Genomic DNA, 20,839 nt, shown 5'->3' on the forward strand with positions numbered 1-20,839 from the left:
GCGTGGGCGGTGAGTTGCCGGTGGATCTCCTCCATGTTGCAGGCTCTCCCCCGCTGCACTTGGTGGCTTGCGATCCCGGTCGTCGGCCTCGGTGCGTTCGCAGGAGTTGGTAGAGGTGACAACGGACCGAAGGAAACTCTAGATGATTCGCTCATCCCGACGTGGCGACGACCAAGGTCGCCGTTATCCTTCTTGCAGGCGTTGTCGAGGTCCCTTCCCTCCACCCCAACCCCATGCCTGGGTGAAGACCCAAAATCTCTTCAGATTGGGCGGCGACGGCACTGTATGTGTCGTGTCCTTCTTGAAGGTGCCGCCTGGGGTGTTCGGGTGCTCGGTTAGAGAAACTGCAGGCGAAGGGGATGGGACCAGTGGCAACAGGTGGTGTTCGTATTGGAGGAGCGGCGTGGCATCTGGCACGTCGACAGCGGCGGGTCTCGGCGGCATGGAGCAGCGGGGTCTCGACGGTGCGCGGGTGATGATAGACGAGCGCAGGATGGTGGCGTTGTCTGGCGTCGTGGTGGCGTCGACAACAGATAGGCTTGGCAAGGTTGATGCGTCGGCACGGCTCAGAAGATGGATCGGTGGAAGACGGCTGCGACGGCTTCTGAGAGTGCGTTCGACCGCTGTACATCCCAGACCCGGCACTGTGGCTCGGTTGGAGCCTTCGGTTTTAGATGTTAGGCTATGATGCGAAGTCTGTTTGGTATTCGGCTCGGACTATCGGCATCCCTTCATCAATGATAGGAGTAGCGACATATGTTGTCGAGATAGTGGCTTTAGACGTACTGATGTATTACTTTGTAAGGTCTTTGTGAATATTTAATAAAGTGGTTGCATACATCGTTCAGATGCAGAGACGGGGTCTTCCTCCTTTTCTAAAAAAAGAGAGCCAGTTTTCATAAGCTAACTTTTTTCTTGCACTGATTCTTCAGAAAACTTGCAACATTCGAAGCTTTACTTACGAAGGACATATTTTATCAGTTGAGACCTATTCCAGCTTCTAGTATGTCACTCCTCACTTAGACTCCTAGAGAGTCCGTCACATATCTCAACATCTTTAATTGGGTTGCCATTTCTTCCCTTTCGGTGTTTTAACAGAAACCATAAGTGCCTACTGTAACTCATAGGAGTTAGGGCATTTGTAGTAACATTTCAAATATGAGGACTCATATCTTGCTGCCGCTTCTTTTATTTCCCTCGAGAACCACAACAGTTAAATTTCACAAATAATACGGATGGGCTTGTGGCATAGCGGTGGGGACGAGGATGCCCGCGCCATACCCAGGTTTGATCCTGAGTGAGCATAGGATCCAGAGTACACACGAACATGGTGTGCTGAATCCAGAGTACACACGAACATGGTGTGCTGTATTCAGAGTACACATGTGTGCACACTCAGTGATAAAGTGCGTGCCCACCATGTGTGAAGGCTCTCGCGCTTCTGTAATATTTATAGTGGATAGTGGATGCTTACCCGTGTGGCCGTGTGTTTGCGTGGTGGCATGAGTGGAAGTGAGTGTGCAGTACTTAAGTAGAAATGAAGAAGTATCACCCCATGGTGCATAACAAGATATGATTAATAGACCTCAATGGTAATGTGTCTTCCATTGCGCTCGTCTCTTCTCCAGTCCCACGGCTTCTCAGGGTTATTTAATGCCCAAAGCCCTTGGCATGCAGCTCTTGCCTTTCTCTCCCACTGCACAATCAGAGCACAAGCACAAAACTTTCAGCCGGTATAAACATATGAGGTAAGAGCAAGTCTAGTAGAGCCCTCAAACCCTTAAAAATAACCGTTTTTTTACAGTTTTCGTCGAAAAAACGGCATAGACTAGAACCCTTAAACCCTTAAATCCGTAAAGAAAATTTAGAGGTCCAACCCTCAAACGCCATCGCAGCCTGTAGAAGTGAGGGTTGGGGGAGAAACTCCCCCCAACCTGCACTCCTCTTCCTCTCCAGCGCGGGAGGGAAGTTTCAGCTCCCTCCCATCGATCCGCCGCCGCCACCGCTCCGCTCCGGCCGCCCATCCGCCGCCCCGCCCCGGCCGCCCTCCGCCACCGCCGCCGCCCCGGCCGTCCCTCCGCCGCCGCCGTCCCGGCTGCCCCGTCCGCAGCGCCGCCCCTGCCGCCCCGTCCGCAGCGCCGCCCCGCCCCCGCCGCCCCTCCGCAGCGCCGCCCCGCCGCAGCCCCGGCCGCCCTCCGCAGCGCCGCCCCGTCCCCGCCGGCCCTCCACAGCGCCGCCGCCCCGGCCGGACCTCCGCAGCCCTGGCCTCCCCTCCGCCGCCGCCCCTGTCGTGCTTCTCCCCCGGTCTGGTTCTTGGATAATTTCTAGGGTTCTTGGTCTGGGTGTCAAGATTGTTCATATTTGTTAATACAAATTAGCTCATGTGGCTGTCAGATCCCTGTTTTAGTATCTAAGCTGTCTCTTCTCTCTGAATTCAACTAAGGCATGAGGAACAAGGGGGGACATTTGAGTTTGCGCTAAATTAATATATGTAACAGTTTAATTTGAACTATCTGATGCATGCACCTATCAGTATTCTACAATCTACATATGCTTGTGTGGTTGTGTTTATGTTTGTGCCCATACAACTGAAGGTCTGAAATCTTTTTTGTTTAGAGTACCAGCCAATTTTCTGCAACTGGTTATTAGGTGTTTCAACACCCAGCTATTTGGCCTTATGTTATATTCACATATTGTAGGTGCATTTCTGAAGATCTTCTGTCATTTGGTTCAGGAAATGATCTTGTCTTTGTCCATGGGTCACTGCAAAACAAAAAATTATTTGTCACTGCTAAGAAAGATACACTGAAAAAATGTTCTCCTTTGTTATGCTTTATTTCGTTTATCAACAAGGGAAAAGATAGGAATGAGGTGCCCTTAGTTTCAGTTATAGAATCAGTCAGAATATGCTTCTTTGTGTTTGAATGTAGAGATATATCATTTTTCAGCAAACATGCCAGTTCTGCTTCTGACAATTCATGACTGAAAACCTGTTTGGAGGTGCATATGTTTCCAGGATTCTGTGTATTTCTAGTGAAAATTGTGATATGCCAAATGACATTTTTAAGGGTTGAAGCTAGGGCAAAGACTAGAACCCTCAAACCCAACCCTTATAACGGAATATTCCGTTATAAGGGAACCCTCAAACCCAACCCTTATAACGGAATATTCCGTTATAAGGGTTGGGTTTGAGGGTTCTAGTCTTTGTCCCTGTTTTTCAACCCTTAAAAGTGTCAAAAATGGGCAATTCTCAACCCTTAAAACTGGTTTTAGATTTAAGGGTTTGAGGGTTCTGCTAGAGATGCTCTAAGGGGCTCTACATATTCTGCGTAGATTTTCTTACTTCAGAAAACTCTCGCGTGAATCATAATTCTTGAAATACCATGCATAACCATTCTTCAGCATCTGCTCCTGAAGGACCGAGACACACACAATCACTCTAATCAGGATTGAAGCGATAACCAAAGCCTAAAAAACATGTGAGTTATTGAATAGCTTCTCTCTTTTTACAGGAAAGTTTCTAGTTCACCTGGATGAACACACTGTCACAATAGATGTCGCCAACATATCGACCAAATTGGTCCTGCTCATACACATAAATTCTGTTGCTTTTCCCACCAATGAGCTTCATCAAAGCATCGTTTGATTCCTTCCCATATGGCATCTTCAGCTCCTGTGCATCTATTCCCCTTTGTCTCACGAAAAATTGTGCACTTCATGACATTATTTCCCATTATTACAGAATTTGAAGGTGCAAATTAGAGCAGCATTATACCTCATTCTGATTCGGTATTTCCTTGCAAGGACCTCACTGCCTGAACAGCTTATTATCCTGCTCACAAACAATATTAGTAAGTTATGATTCCATGTGATTCCAAATAATATATGATTAGATCAAAGCAAGAACCTAATTCAAATTGATAGGGTCCCGCTAATCACATTAATTTTGTCTTCCATCGGAAGTCGATGTATTTTTTTGTGGTTTAATGCCTTCAGGAAACGAAAATGGCGTTGATCTGCTCATCGATTGTGTTGGACACCCTTGGGTCTGAGTTTGATGGCTCCACCTACCTCCGAGCTGACGGCACCCGCGGAGGCATTCTCATCGCTTGGAAGAGTAGGGCTGTCACCATCTCTGACCCCCTATTCACTCAAAACGCGATCACGGTGAAGGTGTGCGTGCCCAGCGGCGCCCCGTGGTGGCTAACCACGGTGTATGGCCCCCAAAGTGACCCCGATAAGCTACTGTTCTTGCAAGAGCTGCGGGCCATTCGTGCAGCCTGCCGGGTCCTTGGATGCTTTGCGGCGACTTCAACCTCATCTACCGCGACGCAGACAAGAGCTCCGGCACCCTGAATCGCCACATGATGGGAAGGTTCCGGCGCGCCATCAATGATCTTGCCCTGAAGGAGGTATACCTCAACGGGCGCCGCTTCACATGGTCTAATGAGCAGTCGCCGCCGACGCTTGTGCACCTCGATCGGGTTCTATGCATCGCGGAGTGGGAGGACTACCACGGGGAATGCCACCTCCGCTGCCTAGCATCCGTCGTGTCCGACCACTGCCCGCTGCTGCTGGACTGCTCCCCAATGCCCGTGGCCCACATGCGCTTCCGCTTCGAGGATTTCTGGCTTCGCCTCGACGGATTCCACGACACCGTCGCCACGGCCTGGAGCTCGGTGCATGACCCTGATCCCTTCCAGCGGCTGGTCCGACGCCTGCAGGCCACTGCCCGCGCCCTTACGAGCTGGAGTGCCAAGTCCGCGGGCAATGTCCAGGACAAGCTGGCCATCTCTCGCGAGCTGATCGCCCGCTTTGACCACTCGATGGAGAGCCGTCTGCTCACCCCGCCAGAAGAATGGCTGCGCAAGCAGCTCAAGTTGGCATACCTTGGCCTGGCCTCCCTCGAGCCCACTATCGCGCGGCAGCGCGCCCGCATCTCCTTCCTCACGGAGGGCGATGCGAATACGAGCTTCTTCCACAAACAGTGCACGTACCGTCGTCAGAAGAACCTCGTGCACAACCTCTTAGTTGACGGGCACGTTCTCTGCGATCACGAGGAGATGGCTCACGCGGCATTCGCGCACTTTGACGGGCTGCTGGGCACTGCCGGGGACCGGGCGCACACGCTTGACCTTGAGCAGCTCATCGCGCCCGGCGACCTGGGCAGCCTGGAGGCGCCATTCACCCCCGAGGAGATCTGGGCTGCGGTTAGACGCATGCCGGCGCACAAGGCACCAGGGCCAGACGGGTTCACCGCTGAATTTCTGCGAGCCTGCTGGTGCATCATCAAGCAAGACATCAGGGACGTCTTTGAGCAGCTGTACATGTTACGAGGGAGAGGGTTTAGTAAGCTCAACCAAGCCCTGCTCACCCTGTTGCCGAACGCGCGGATGCCCACAAGCTGGGCGACTACCGGCCGATTTGCCTGATACACATTGTGGCCAAGATATTCGCGAAGGTTCTGTCGCTGCGCATCGCTCCTAAGCTTGACAGCCTGGTGAGCCGCAACCAGAACGCCTTCATCGCCGGACACACACTCCACGACAATTTCATCCTCGTCCGGCAATCTCTTCGGATGCTCCATCACCTGGGCGCGCCGTGCATTATGCTTAAGCTCGATCTCACGCGGGCCTTCGACTCCATATCCTGGCCGTTCCTCTTCGAGGTTCTGCGCCAATATGGGTTCGGGAACAGGTTCAGGGAATGGCTGGCCATTCTTTTATCTTCGGCTAGCACACGCGTCATGCTCAACGGAGTGCCTGGCCCCCCGATCTGGCACCGTCGCGGGCTGCGCCAAGGCGACTCCACATCACCGCAGCTATTTGTCCTGGCAGTCGACACGCTTGCCCGCCTTATGCACCGGGCGCTCCAGACCGGCATCCTTCGGCGCCTGCACCCCCGCCGCAACGTCCCGGTCATTTCTCTATATGCCGACGATGTGATGTTGTTTTGCCATGCTGAGATGGATGAGGTGCTCGCCGTGAAGAGCATCCTGGGTATCTTTGAGACCGCATCGGGCCTGCAGGTCCACTACGGCAAGAGCTCGGCCACGACCCTGCATGGCGACGAGGCTGGCGCCGCCTTGCTGGAGGCTCTTGGCTGCCAGTCGGCGCACCTGCCCATCACCTACCTAGGCATCCCGCTCACCACCCATCGACCCTCTGCGGCACAGATGCAACCGCTTGTCGACGCCGTGGCTGGTCGCCTCCCGTCGTGGAAAGCATGGCTCATGAACAAGGCTGGGCGGCTGGCACTTGTTAAATCAGTCCTCAGCGCGATTCCCATTCACCAGATGCTTGCCTTAGCGCCCCCGAAGAAGACTCTGAAGCAACTAGAGAAGATCCAGCGTGGCTTCCTCTGGGCTGGCCGCGAGGCTGCGCTTGGAGGGCATTGCCACATGAACTGGCGCACGGTCTGCCTGCCGATCGCATATGGTGGGCTGGGCATCCGAGACCTCGAGCGCACGGGGCTCGCACTCAGACTCCGATGGCTCTGGCTATCGAGGACGGACGCCGACCGAGCATGGCAAGGCCTCGACCTGCAGTTCTCACATGAGGAGCTTGGCCTCTTCTATGCCTCCACCTCCATGGTGGTTGGAGATGGCCTCACTGCCCTGTTCTGGGAAGACCGCTGGCTGCACAGTCAGTCCATACGTGAGCTCGCGCCCCTGCTATACCTATGCATTCCCAAGAACAGAAGAAGAGCACGGACGGTGGCGGAAGGCATCGCCGGTAATGCCTGGGCCCGAGACATTCGCGGTGTTGTGGGTCTGCAAGAGATCGGCCAATACCTGAGGACATGGCAGCTTGTGGCGCACACTATACTGTCCACCGAGCCGGACAAGCTCGTTTGGAGATGGACGGCCAACGGTGTCTACTCGGCGAGGTCTTGCTACCGGGCCACCTTCCACGGATCATTGACATGCCGTTCATGGCAGCTCATCTGGAAGGGATGGGCCCCGCTGAAGGTCAAGTTCTTTCACTGGCTTGCGAACCTGGACCGATGCTGGACTGCGGAAAGGCTCGCTCGCCGAGGCCTTCCCCATCATACCCGCTGCCTGCTATGCGACCAAGGGCCGGAGACTATCCGACACTTGCTGCTCACCTGCCCTTTCGCGAGGCAGGCATGGCACGAGACCCTATCCTGGCTGCGCCTAACGGCCCCGTCGCCGAAGCATGATGCCTCGCTCCAGGACTGGTGGATGAGGGCGAGGGAAGCCACACCACCATCGCTTCGCAAGGCGCTGAGGTCAGCCACGCTACTGGTGCCCTGGATGATATGGAAACACAGGAATGCGTGTGTCTTTGACCATATTACTCCGTCGCTCGACGAGCTCTTGAATAGGATCAAAGATGAGATTAGGTGCTGGGCGAGAGCCGGGGACAAATGGCTTAGGGTAGTCATGCCCCCATCCTGGGATGTCCACTAATCCCCTTGTAACAATGCTGTAATTGCCTCTTAGGAGGTTGTAATCCCCCCTTCTTTTCAATACAAAGAAACGCAAGGCTCTTTGCGTTTTCTCGAAAAAAAAATATCTTGTGTTTCTTATTCTAATTTTCCATTGTGAGTCAACATGAACGTAATTTTATTTCCATGACCAATTATCTTGTGTTTCTTAAGTGAAAAAAATAGTTCTAACGAAAAATCACAGTACTACTTTTCAGCTTTTAAGTGGAATTCAAACTTACTGGGTCTAAATATAAAATAATGAGCAGAGGCCAGGGGTGTTAACCTTCTTTTCTAAAAACAAGAAACATTCCCTTTTACATTATGGTAATCAAGACCGGGAATATGGAAAGGTAAGGTTTTAATACCTGTATCCAGCTTCGCCAATGGTAATTCGAAGAGCATCAGCCCTGAGGTAATCCCTGCGGATGCGTGCTTGAGTCCTTTCAGTCACCATGTCATACACTTTTTGTGGTACATTTGCTGACTCCCTGGGATCATCCATTACGGCAACATAAGCAGTAAGCTATCACCATCTCCAATGCACTTTGCATTAACCTGAGAACCATAGTTATTATGAGAAACATCATTTGTCCATGCTGGTGTAAAGCACTGTTATATTTTGATGTCAGTGTAAACATATTTTTCAGTCTATCACATCTGACCGGCAAAGTGTTCAGCACAAACTGCACGCCATCTGGAAGTGACGTTGGAAGTTGGTTTGGGGATGCTGCATCACTTGTTGGGATCGGGAAGTTGTAAAATTCAAGAACACCCTGAGGAATAAACATTGGTAGTGGATGGAGTGAGTAGGACATATATATTCACTTGGAACAGCAAAAGTATAGCGGAAACTGCAATGAATTTCTTGGGTTTGTCGTTTTGGATTATAGTGTTAAAACAAAACTGATACTAGTGTGAAAACCTAAATTATTTTTAACAAAGTTTGCAAACTTGTAGCTATATGTGCCACATTCCGAGCATATAAATATGACAGTTGATCCTTGAATTATTCCCTTACACACTCCCACTGAACTATTTTTGGATCCAAGAGAGATGAGTTACCTCCAAATCAACTCTTGGAATCCAGTTTAGGGCTGCCGCAACTAGCTGGGCAGCCTCTGCTGGTGTTCTCGGTGGGGTTGTGCTCCTGTATGCTTCCAAAATACACTCGTACCTGTTCCCATGTAAATTCAAAGATCCAAGAGTTTACGTCGAAATGCTTGTATCATAAACCAATTGTTGTCAGTAGGACGTACTTTTGAAAGAAAAAAAATATGTTGCCAGTACGATCTGTCAACCACTATCCCTCTTGTGCTTTACCTTACTAATACAAATAAATCAAATAAACAACAAGATGAAGTCAGCATGTGTGCGCTGTGGACTTGGAATTCAGTCTCAATCTTGTGAAGAATGCCACAGAAGTAAGCTCAGTAAATCCTACATATTTTTGGCTATACTGCTTGCAAACATTGTTTCTTGTTCCTTTTATCTGTGTCAAGCAAGTTAATAATTTTCAGTTTTTTTATAAGACACCAATTTGCTTGCAAGTTTGTTTTGCTCTTGTTTTACCATTTAAAAGTATGGCGTATTCTATGTTTGGATAAGTATTGAGAAACTTATCATAAGAGTAGTAAAAAAATATTTGGATGGGGGTCCTATGAAGAAATTTAAAGTCATTCTGAAATCAAGAACTAGTAAAATCAAAGTCAGTACCGGAACTTTCTGTTTTCTAACCATAGGTGGCTTTAATTCTACTAAACTCAAACAAACTTTCATATCAACAGGCACACCACATGAATAAACATTTATTACTTATTTTCTATAAAAAACAGCCTTTTGAAGCTACCCCTTACCAATTAATCTGTGCTTTCTTGGACGAAGTGACGTGCTGTCCGAGCCCTTCAGGAACCTAAAATATGAAGCATAAAATTCCATGTGTACATTTTTAGATAATGGAAGAGAGCCCAGACTCGGAGCCTCTGCATCCGAAGATGCACACCACATCATAGGATAAGAAGAGGTAAAAAAAATTAGCTTGCCATGCGGCATCACGATGTTAAAAATAGGTGGGCGCTCATAGAAATTGCTAGTAGCTGTAATTTGGATAGTTAAATTAACTACTTGTTTTCCCAAAATAGTGATTCCAACAATTGTCCAACTGGAATGTCATCCAGCCTACCTGTAGTACTGACAGCAGAAAAAAGGCATCAGTAAGGAAGAAAAACGTGTAGAAATGAATTAGGCCTCCTTTGATTCACAGGATATTTGTAGGAATTCTAAAGAACAGGAATTTTGTTTTAAAAAAAATACTTTGAAACCTTTTGGTTTGTAGGAATGTATTCCTAATCCTATGTGGATATGAACTAATCCTTCACATTTTAAAAGGAAAAAAACATTAGCCTAGGCTCAATGAAAAAATTCCTATCCTATGCATCAAATAACATCTCCCTTATAGGAATTGAGATAATGTCATCTCACTTCCTATGCTTTTTCTACTTCTACGAATCAAAGGAGGCCTTACCTGTAGATTTCTTACTGAGAACCTGGTTCCTCCAATTCTTCAGGCTCTGGGTAATCAATAAAGCAAACTCAGAGCAAGATCTTCCCGACTGGAGTTTATTTATGGTTAGTAAAAGAATCAGTTTGTATAGAGATGACAACATTTCCAAGTGTGTCTTTTTCGTGTTTTTCCAGCAGCAAAATTTGCCTCCTGCTCATCTGTTTTACAGAAATGGTTTATGGTGGAAAAACAACTTCTCCAAGATAAATGCACAAACAATATACTCCTACAATTTCCAACACATAATCTCTAACTGTCAATCCAACTGAAACCAGGATTTTTCGCAATCCTTCTCTCACGCATCATACCCCTCATTTCTGCTGATTTGACCCAATCCCCTTGAGCAGCGAGCACGCTGGACAGCTGCACATACAGACTCGAATGTGATGACCCTGATTCCTCCATCTGCTTCAGTCTCTTTGACATCTTCTGAATCAGAGCTTCATTGCCCTGAGCTTTGCAACCACCAACAACTGTAGTCCAACTTACTGTATCAGCTTTAAAGGGCATATTCTCTATGAACTCAACTGCTTCATCTAGCCGACCTGCTCGGACTAACAGGTCAGTCACACATGCATAATGCTCAGCTGATGGAATCAGACAGAAATCCTCCTGCATTTGCTTAAACCATGTCAGTCCTTCTTCCACAAGTCCAGAATGGCAGCACGCGGAAAGGACACCAACAAATGTCCGTTCAGTTGGTCTTACACCGCTAACTCTCATCAGCTCCAAGAGTTCCAGTGCCTTGCGTCCATGCCCATTGGAAGCATAACCAATTAGCATTGAGTTCCACATGACTTCATCGGGCTTATCTATTCCACTGAAAATCTTGCAACCATTGGCCAAGTTGCCACATTTGCAATACAAATCGATGACTGAAGAGGCTACAACATGGTCAGACTGCAGGCCAAGAACAGTGGCAAGAGAAAAAATCTGCTCCCCAAAACTTATGGAGCAAATATTACTTGATGCACTCAGAGCACTAGCTATAGCAACCTTGTCGAGTCGCACACCAAGGCGATGCATCTCGCTGAACAGCTCCATGGCATCAATTGCATGTCCATTCTGGCTCAACCCAACAACCAAAGAATTCCATGATATGACACTCTTGCTGGTGATCATCGAAAAAACTCTTTTCGCCTCTTCTATCCGCCCACAGTTTGAGTACACAGTGATCATTGAATTGAGCACCACGGTGTCATGAAACCTAAGCTCACTGAAAGCTCGACAGGCATCCTCCCAGAGGCTGCATTTTGAGTAGAAGTCAATGAGAGCGCTTGCTGCTATCATGTCATTGACAGTCCCACTCTTCAGACCACGCCCATGTATCTGCTGCCCAAACTTGAACATTCCTGAGAAACCACACACGTTCAGAACGCTGGCATACGTTGCAGAATCAGGTAACACACCTAACCGCATCATCCTTACAAAAAGAGCAAAAGCATCATCTCCAAGGCAGGCAAATGCACAGCCACTGATGAGAGAATTCCACAAAAGAATGTCGAGCTTCTCCACCCTGTGAAAAATATGTAACGCCTCGTCTAGCTGTCCACGTGAAGCATAGCCATAGACGAGGGCGGAAACAGAGAACTCGTCAATCTGTGCTAAACCATCAAAGACACGACGAGCAGAGTCCACATCCCCACACTTGCAGTACATGTCCACCAATGCGCAGCTCAAAACTGAATCCAGTTCAATCTTAGCAGTCACCATTCGACCATGCACTTGTCTCCCAAAATGGTACTTCATCCGGTCGGCACAAGCACCAACAACCGTAGCAAGCACAAAAAGATCATTGCACGGCGAGGAGCCGACTGCACCACCACATGCCGAACCAATCGCTCTGAACAAAGCAAACGCCTCATCCACACGGCCGGACCGGACATACCTATGCATCACAGCGTTGAAGGCCACAGCATCCTTGACGGGCATCTCGTCCAGCAGACTGTGGGCGGTGTCCAGATCCCCTGCAGAGACCATGCCTGTGATCACGGCGTTCCACGAAAAGCTGTTCCTTTCCGGCATGGAGCGGAAGAGGCGGAGCGCCTCGGCGTGGTCCCGGGAGTTGAGGTGGGCGGTGACGAGGGAGTTGTAGGAGAAGCAGTTCCTGCCGGGCATTTCGTCGAACAACTGCAGGGCGTCGCGGCGGTGTGTCGGGGAGAAACGGGCGTACATGAGGAGCACCGAGTTGGAGGGCGGGAGGGAGGACGGGACATGGCCGGACTTGAGAAGGAGCTGGTGCAGCTGCTGGCCGGCCACGGCGCCGCAGGTGCGGAGGAGCTGGATGGAGCCGCGGACGTCGACGGCGACGGCGACGGCCATGAGGCTCTGCCGTGGGGCAGGGGGCTTCAGTTAACTTAAACCTCAGAAAGTGAGTGTGAAGTTTTGGGGCTGCTGGACTCATGGGTCATGGGTGTGCTGTAGTACAAATGAACACATATATGGATGTGTTTGGATTAGAAACTGGTAACCGTGAATGGTAAGGGAATGGAGTAGATCACACTGGTAACAAGGACGTACTGGCCAAATCTCTATTTTGTTTGGTTCATGCGTCGACGACCAATGGCGGCAGCGAGGCGAGCTCGGGCGGCGACCAAGGGCGTCGGCGGAGCTGAACGAGGAAGAGGGGAACGAGGGGAGACGGAGAGGGCCTCGAAGGGGATTGCGAAGGCGCCGGCACCGGAGTCGAAGTGGATCAGGGAAGCGGCAGCGCTGGTCGTGGAGAAACAGATCGTGGGAGTAGAGGTGCGGTAAGGCAACACTTCACAGCAAGTCTAGTACAACCCTCAAACCCTTAAAAATAACCGCTTTTTACAGTTTTCGTCGAAAAAACGGCGTAGACTAGAACCCTTAAACCCTTAAACCCGAAAAAAAAAATTAGAGGTCCAACCCTCAAACGCCATCGCAACCTGTAGAAGTGAGGGTTGGGGGAGAAACTCCCCCCAACCTGCACTCCTCTTCCTCTCCAGCGCGGGAGGGAAGTTTCAGCTCCCTCCCCTCGATCCGCCGCCGCCGCCACTCCGCTCCGGCCGCCCCGGCCGCCCATCCGCCGCCCCACCCCGCCCGCCCTCCGTCGTCGCCGCCCCGCCCCGGCCGTCCCTCCGCCGCCCCGCCCCTGTCGCCCCGTCCGCAGCGCCACCCTGTCCGCAGCGCCGCCCCGCCCCCGCCGCCCCTCCGCAGCGCCGCCCCGCCGCAGCCCCGGCCGCCCTCCGCAGCGCCGCCCCGTCCCCGCCGGCCCTCCGCAGCGCCGCCGCCCCGGCGGCCCTCCGCAGCCCCGGTGAAAGGATCGATGTGGTTGGCTAGAGGGGGGGTGAATAGACAACGACCACTTTTTAATTAATCTTAGCAAGTTAAGGTAAACAACATACGGGTTCACAAATAATACGACAATGAGGTGAACCCTAAAGAAGCTAACAACGAGAGCTATTAAGACAAGTAAGATATAGTCACAAGCATAAGCAAATACAAAGTAAAGGATAGAGATAACCACAAGTGGAACCGATGGAGACGAGGATGTGTTACCGAAGTTCCTTCCCTTTGACAGGGAGTACGTCTCCGTTGGAGCGGTGTGAAGGCACAATGCTCCCCAAAAAGCCACTAAGGCCACCGTATTCTCCTCACGCCCTCGCACGATGCAAGGTACCGTGATTCCACTATAGGTGCCCTTGAAGGCGGCGACCGAACCTTTACAAACAAGGTTGGGGCAACTCCACACAAAGCTTGGAGGCTCCCAACTAGACCACGAAGCTTCACCACAATGGAATATGGCTTCGAGGTGACCTCAACCGTCTAGGATGCTCAAACACCCAAGAGTAACAAGATCCGCAAGGGATTAATGGGGGAATCAACTTTTCTCTTGGTGGAAGTGTGGATCTAGGCCTTCTCAACCAATCCCTAAAGAATCAACAAGTTTGATTGGCTAGGGAGAGAGATCGGGCACTTTTGAGCTTGGGGAGCAACAATGGAGCTTAAGAGGGTAAGAGATAAGGTTCCACAGCTAGAAGAACCCTTTATATAGTGGGGGGGGGAATCAGACCGTTTTCCCACTCTCTGCCCGAGCTCCAGCGGTACTACCGCTGTCTGCAGCGGTACTACCGCTGGCACTCCAGCGGTACTACCGCTGACCAGGGGCGGTACTACCGCCGCCTAGCGGTACTACCGCTGGATGCAGCGGTACTACCACTGGATGCAGCAGTACTACCGCTGGGCCCCTGGTAGTGCAAAAGCACTACCACCGCCAAGAAAGTCTTCGCAAAAAGGTCCGTCCACGAACTACCGCTAGGCAGGCGGTACTGAGCTCCTGGAGCGGTACTACCGCTGACCAGGGGCGGTACTACCGTCAGCCAGCGGTACTACCGCTAGGGCCAGCGGTACTACCGCTGGGGACCAATTTGCAAGGAGGAAAGAAACACAGTGGCGGGGGCCGCTCCAAAAATGAAGGTAAGGGAGAATATGTGAAGTGTGCGCGTGCAAAGATATATTCCACCCAAACCTTTCCACTACGGATCCCCTCTTAATAGTACGGCTTTCCTATGACTCAAATAAAGAGAATCGTAGAGAGCGACGTGCTTCCGTTCCATGAATGAGGAGACGAGTCGTCTTGTGCCGTTGACGTGTGTTATCTGAAACCTTAACACACACGGTTAGTCCTTTACGGTACTGTCATCAATCACCAAAATTACTTAGGCATAAACTATGCCCCAACAATCTCCCCCTTTTTGGTGGATTGATGACAATACCGGATTTGCACAGAGAATAACATGAGAACAAAAAGATAGAGATATATGACAACACGGGGCATATTACTCACAACATATGATGGAAATAAATCTCACATAAGTTCATGTCTCACAAACGATAGCAAACTAGAAGCAAACCAAGTTCGAAGCAAACCACGAATGAAAGGAAAGCAAAACAAAGTTCGACTATGAAAGCAAATCCAGCTCCTGGACTCTCTCCCCCTTTGGCATAAGACACCAAAAAGGGGCACACCTAACGCCATAGGTAGTTACTCCTCATCCTCAGCATCGCCAGACTCGTCGATACCCTCCTGATCATCCTGCTCCTCCTCTTCCTCCTCATCGCCAGACCAGTGGTAACCTTGAGCCTGCATCCAAGTAGCCTCTGGAGTGATATCGTCCTCTGATCCGCTGGAGATGTCCACATCAAGAGACCTGAGAACGCGCTTGTGCCTCTGGCGGCTCTCCTTCTGAGCCACGTGCGTCTGGTACTGACCCTTAGCATGCATACAGAATAGAGTCTTCATCTTATCCTGCAGTTTGATGGCCCAAGATGGCATGGCAGAAGGGCGGGACTGAGAGGCGGTTCCTCTATCAGCGGCAGTCTCTGTGTCAGTATCCATGTGCTGAGAGGAAGTTGATGGGTTGGCCCATTTCTCCTTGACGCGAAGCTTGATTGGGTCGTGCACAATGTAGTCAGACTGAGCATAGAGCACCTCCTCTGGAAAAGTTTCTTGCCACTTCTGACAAATATAAGCGAACAGATAGGGCCCGTAGATGGGAACCTTACGCATGATGATGCAGTTCCAGAGTTTCGTGAACATCACATCAGAAATATCAAGAGGGGCAGACTCCTTAGTCATAGCCTCCTCACAAAGCAGCAGCATCTCAGCCAAAGAGCCATGAACCTCGTCAAAGTTACCAATGCGAGGGAAGAGGGTGTTGCGAAGGATCCGATGCATGATGTCCAGATGTTTGGGGAGCACACCCTTCCTCACATAGAGTTTCTGCAATCTGTCCTTTGCGGGGGGCCTATCGGTGGGGGCGGCAGCATGAGGGCGCAACCCAAGTGGAGTGTCAGCTCCTTGGAAGTCAACCTTGAGGAGTTGCATGAATTCACGCCAGGAACCGGTCATCTTCTGAGACCCTGTCATCCACACCATAGAGCGCTCTTCATCAGGAGAGAAGTGGACCATGACATAGAACTGAGCAACAGCAGTGGGGTCAAAATTTGTCTTGAAAGTGATGATGTCCTTGATGCCCAGTTTGTCAATCAGAGAGAGGGCATCACCAAAATAGTCCAGGTTCCGCTGAAGATGAGCTAGGTCAATCCACTCAACGGGGACATAGTTCTTCTTGAACTGCGCGATAATATCACGATAGATCCTGCACTGATCCTTTGCCCAAACATGGTCAACATTCTTGATCACAGCCTTCTCTTTGAGATAATGGTTCTGAGTGCGAAACTGCAGAAAGTCCTTGGGGGCATTGTTCGGACATTGATCCCCTTATCCTTGTGTGCGGTCTTCTTGAAGGACTGCTTTTTGGGTTGCAGACCTGAGGTGGCAGACCCCTCGGGAGCTTCTTGGTTGCGAAACTGCTTTGACTGCGTCTCCTGTGGGGGGTTCGAACGGCGAGAACTACCTGTGACACAAAACACACAGCGAAAAGAAGCGATAAAAAGAGTCAAGGCAATGAACTTAGAAAAAGCAGAAAAAAAATAAACACTCATTGCCAAGCACATGAAAAGAATGCACAATGAATCCTCCTGGCGGTAGTACCGCTAACCCTGGCGGTAGTACCGCTGGGGTTTGACTTTCAGATCTGACAGATAAAAATAGACCTCATGCATAGGGCTACCCGATTTTTACGAGGGGCATGGGCTGTATATGAACACTAAGAACTCCACCCCAGCCCTACTCACATGAGGATCACAGGAATCACCGAAATAAGTACATGCCTAGGCAAGAGAGAGCAAGTTTTAGATCTAATCCAAACATAGTTCAAGTGCTAGATCTAAAACAAGTAAATCCTAGGGCATGGCAAAATAATCAGCAATGATTCATAGGACCTACACTCCCCTAAAATATCTCCTTCATGCCATCCAAGAACAAGGCACAAGATCAAAGACATGGATCCAATCCCCAAAAGAACATCAACCAAATAGAAGAAGGGGAGGAGCTTTACCGGGATTCATGGCCCTTGGAGGAGGAAGGAGAGGTGGAGCAACCCTTCCAATCCAACGGAGAGAAGGAGCTCCACGAAACGAGATCAAAACAGGGGGATTTCGGGCTAGGGGAGGGAGGAGCCGCGAGAAAGAAGAAAGAGCCTGAGAAAAACGGGCTCCCCCTCCTTTATATAGCCCAAGGGGTACGGGCCAGCGGTAGTACCGTTGAGGACCTAGCGGTAGTACCGCTGCCTGGCGGTAGTACCGCTGGATGCAGCGGTAGTACCGCTGGGGTCCTAGCGGTAGTACCGCTCCCCCTTGAGACAGCCCTAAAAATTTCCTAGCCGGTCGTGTTAGATGGGAATTCTGGCGGTAGTACCGCTATCCCTGGCGGTAGTACCGCTGGGGTCCTGGCGGTAGTACCGCTACCCCTGGCGGTAGTACCGCTGGGGTCCTGGCGGTAGTACCGCTCCCCCTTGAGACAGCCCTAAAAATTTCCTAGCCGGTCGTGTTAGATGGGAATTCTGGCGGTAGTACCGCTATCCCTAGCGGTAGTACCGCTGGGGTCCTGGCGGTAGTACCGCTACCCCTGGCGGTAGTACCGCTGCAAATGTCACAACGCGGCCTAGGATAAGAGAAGAACTTGGGCAAATGACAAGTAAGTAAAAACGAGATAACACCTAGAAAAATGTACTGACTTGTCATTGTATATCCTTTCTTCTATATAAAAGAAAGGTGGGAGGGGCGGTGGCTGAGGCCACCTATGTTTGAGACAACGGTATGACACCGCGAAGAATTATCCTTGGGTTCATGACCAATGCTCGTCTTTGAAGCACAAGTGCCATTTGACAATGGCTAAAGTGAAAGACTAGATTGATTTATGCATAATGGGGGGAGGGACAGTTCATTGAGAGAACAACACTCCCCCTATGTCCATGCCTACATCTAGACCAAAATGGAATGCGAAGTGAGGTGCAACATGCCTATTTTCAATCCACATTACTTGAATTAATGATATTTAGCTCATGCCTTAACTCCCGCAACCTTGCTTCATCTAGAGGCTTAGTGAAAATATCTGCAAGTTGCTCTTCAGTGTGGATGAAGTGAACCTCAATATCACCTAGCTTGATATGTTCACCAATGAAGTGATGACGAATATCAATATGTTTGGTTTTGCTATGTTGCACTGGGTTGAGGGAAATCTTGATAGCGCTTTGATTGTCACATAGAAGAGGCACTTTGTCACAAGTGACACCGTAATCCTTTAAAGTTTGCCTCATCCATAGCAATTGTGCACAACAACTTGCAGCTGCCACATACTCAGCTTCGGTGGATGATAAGGAGACGCAATTCTGCTTCTTAGACGGCCAACTTACCAATGAGCGACCAAGGAATTGGCATCCTCCAGACGTTGACTTCCTCTCCACACAATCTCCTGCCCAATCTGAGTCAGAATAGCCAACTAGATTGAAGCTTGCTCCTTCGGGATACCAGAGGCCAAAGTTTGGGGTATGAGCCAAATATCAAAAGATTCGCTTAACGGCCATGTAATGGCTTTCTTTTGGTGCGGATTGAAACCGTGCACATATCCCTACACTCAACATAATATCCGGTCTAGATGCACAAAGGTAAAGGAGGGATCCAATCATGGAGCGATATACCTTTTGATCCACTGCTTTACCATTGGGATCACTGTCAAGCTTGCATCTTGTTGGCATGGGGAACTTGACCGGTTTGACATCTTCGAGCTCGAACCGTTTGAGCATGTCTTGAGTGTACTTGGCTTGTTTGATGAATGTCCCTTCTATACCTTGTGCAATCTCGAACCCGAGGAAGAACTTCAACTCTCCCATCATGGACATCTCAAACTTCTCAGTCATTAGTGCAGCAAATTCTTTATTGAAGGAAATGTTAGGAGAGCCAAAGATAATATCATCAACATATAGTTGGCATATGAACAAATCCCCTTTAACCCTCTTAGTAAAAAGAGTGGGATCTATCTTCCCAATTTCAAACCCACGATCTTGTAACAACTCAGTAAGATACTCATACCACGCGCGTGGGGCTTGTTTAAGGCCATAGAGTGCCTTATTGAGTTTGTACACATGATTGGGGAGCTTGGGATGTTCGAATCCCGGGGGTTGTTTGACATAGACCAACTCATTCAAAGGACCATTAAGAAAGACACTTTTCACATCCATTTGTTGTAACTTGAAGTTATGATGAGAAGCAAATGCAAGCAACATGCGAATAGATTCTAGACGAGCAACAGGGGCAAAGGTTTCACCGTAGTCGATACCCTCGACTTGGGAGTAGCCTTGAGCCACCAATCTTGCCTTGTTTCGAATCACAATTCTATTGGCATCTTTCTTGTTCTTGAATATCCATTTGGTCCCGATGACATTATGTTCCTCCGTTGGCCTAGGCACTAAATCCCAGACTTGGTTGCGCTCGAAGTTGCTAAGTTCTTCGTGCATGGCCATAAGCCAATCCTCATCATCGAGCGCTTCCTGTACCTGTTGAGGTTCACAATACGAAACAAACGCGTGATGCTCACAATAATTCCAAATCTGTTGTCGGGTGGATACTCCCCTTTTTATACTACCAAGTACATCCTTCATAAGATGTGACTTGACTCTCAGCTTGTTCGCAATCTTGGTTGCTCGACGCTCCAAGAGTTCTTCATTAGATAACGGGGGAGCATCAACTTGTTTCCTTTGCTTGCCCTTGCGTCTTGAGCCGGCTGTTGGTGCTCCAGAAGGGAATTGTGAGACAGTCTCCTGATCATCTTGTCCTTCGACTTGAGCAGGTTCACTAGTTTGTTCTTGTATTTGTGGTTGCTCTTGATCTTGATCTTGTGCTTCTTCTTGGTCTGGATCTCGGGGTTGCACTTGATCTTGATCATGAGCCGGTTCGGTGTCTCGGGGTAGTGCTTGAATATCCTGAGACACATCATCATTGTTGGGGAATTTATCTTGACCTGGAGCTTGTTTATTTTGTTGAGAGTCTTCTCTTTGTTCATCGGAAGCATGTGGGGCTTGTGAAGGTGATGGCTCCACTTGAGTAGAGCATTGTCCTTCTCCTTCGGCCACAAGGGGTTCCTCAATGGGGAGTATTTGACCAATCCCCATTCTTCTTATGTCTTGGGGAGGAATTTCATCACCTACATCACAAAGACCACTTTGCTCCACTTGGGAGCCATTATTTTCATCAAACTCTACGTTACACGTCTCCTCAATTAGTCCGGTGGACTTGTTGAGGACACGGTAAGCATGAGAGTTTGTAGCATAACCAACAAAGATACCCTTATGTGCTCTAGAATCAAATTTAGCTAACCGTGCTCCTTTCTTGAGAATGAAACACTTACAACAGAATACCCAGAAGTACTTGAGATTGGGTTTGTTTCCAGTTAGAATCTCATATGAAGTCTTGTTCAAGCCTTTGCGGATGTAAAGCCGATTGGATGCATGACATGCTGTGTTGATGGCCTCTGCCAAGAAGTTATATGGAGATTTGAATTCTGCCATCATTGTCCTTGCAGCGTCTATCAAGGTTCGGTTCTTCCTTTCTGCCACGCCGTTTTGCTGAGGGGTATATGGTGCAGAATATTGGTGTTTTATTCCCTCATCACCTAGAAACTCATCTAAGGTGTAGTTCTTGAACTCGGTGCCGTTGTCACTCCTAATCGTCAAGATCTTTGCTTCATGCTGACGTTGCGCTTCATTAGCAAAGTTGATGACCGTTTGTTTAGTTTCACTCTTCTTTTTAAAGAAATATAGCCAGATATATCTTGAGTAGTCGTCAACAATCACTAAGCAATACTTTCTGCCTCCAAGACTATCAAATGATGGAGGACCAAACAGATCCATATGGAGAAGTTCCAATGGCCTCTTAGTGTAGATAATAGTCGTTGGACGATGA

The 20,839-nt window shown here is 49.5% G+C and overlaps 1 protein-coding gene across 1 annotated transcript; it reads right to left on the bottom strand.

Annotated features, from left to right (window-relative positions):
- Positions 1-10,114: 10,114 nt before the first annotated feature.
- LOC123399017 (putative pentatricopeptide repeat-containing protein At1g77010, mitochondrial) lies at positions 10,115-12,417 on the bottom strand. Its single transcript, XM_045093452.1, has one exon. It carries the CDS (start codon positions 12,332-12,334, stop codon positions 10,262-10,264), a length of 2,073 nt encoding a protein of 690 aa, XP_044949387.1. The 5' UTR covers positions 12,335-12,417; the 3' UTR covers positions 10,115-10,261.
- Between the last annotated feature and the right edge of the window lie 8,422 nt (positions 12,418-20,839).

Source organism: Hordeum vulgare, chromosome 5H (genome assembly GCF_904849725.1).
Source record: "Hordeum vulgare subsp. vulgare chromosome 5H, MorexV3_pseudomolecules_assembly, whole genome shotgun sequence".
NCBI classification, from domain to species: Eukaryota; Viridiplantae; Streptophyta; class Magnoliopsida; order Poales; family Poaceae; genus Hordeum; species Hordeum vulgare.

Coding starts and splice junctions, on each gene's coding strand:
- LOC123399017 (XM_045093452.1), bottom strand. CDS start 12,334: ATGGCCGTCGCCGTCGCCGTCGACGTCCGCGGCTCCATCCAGCTCCTC.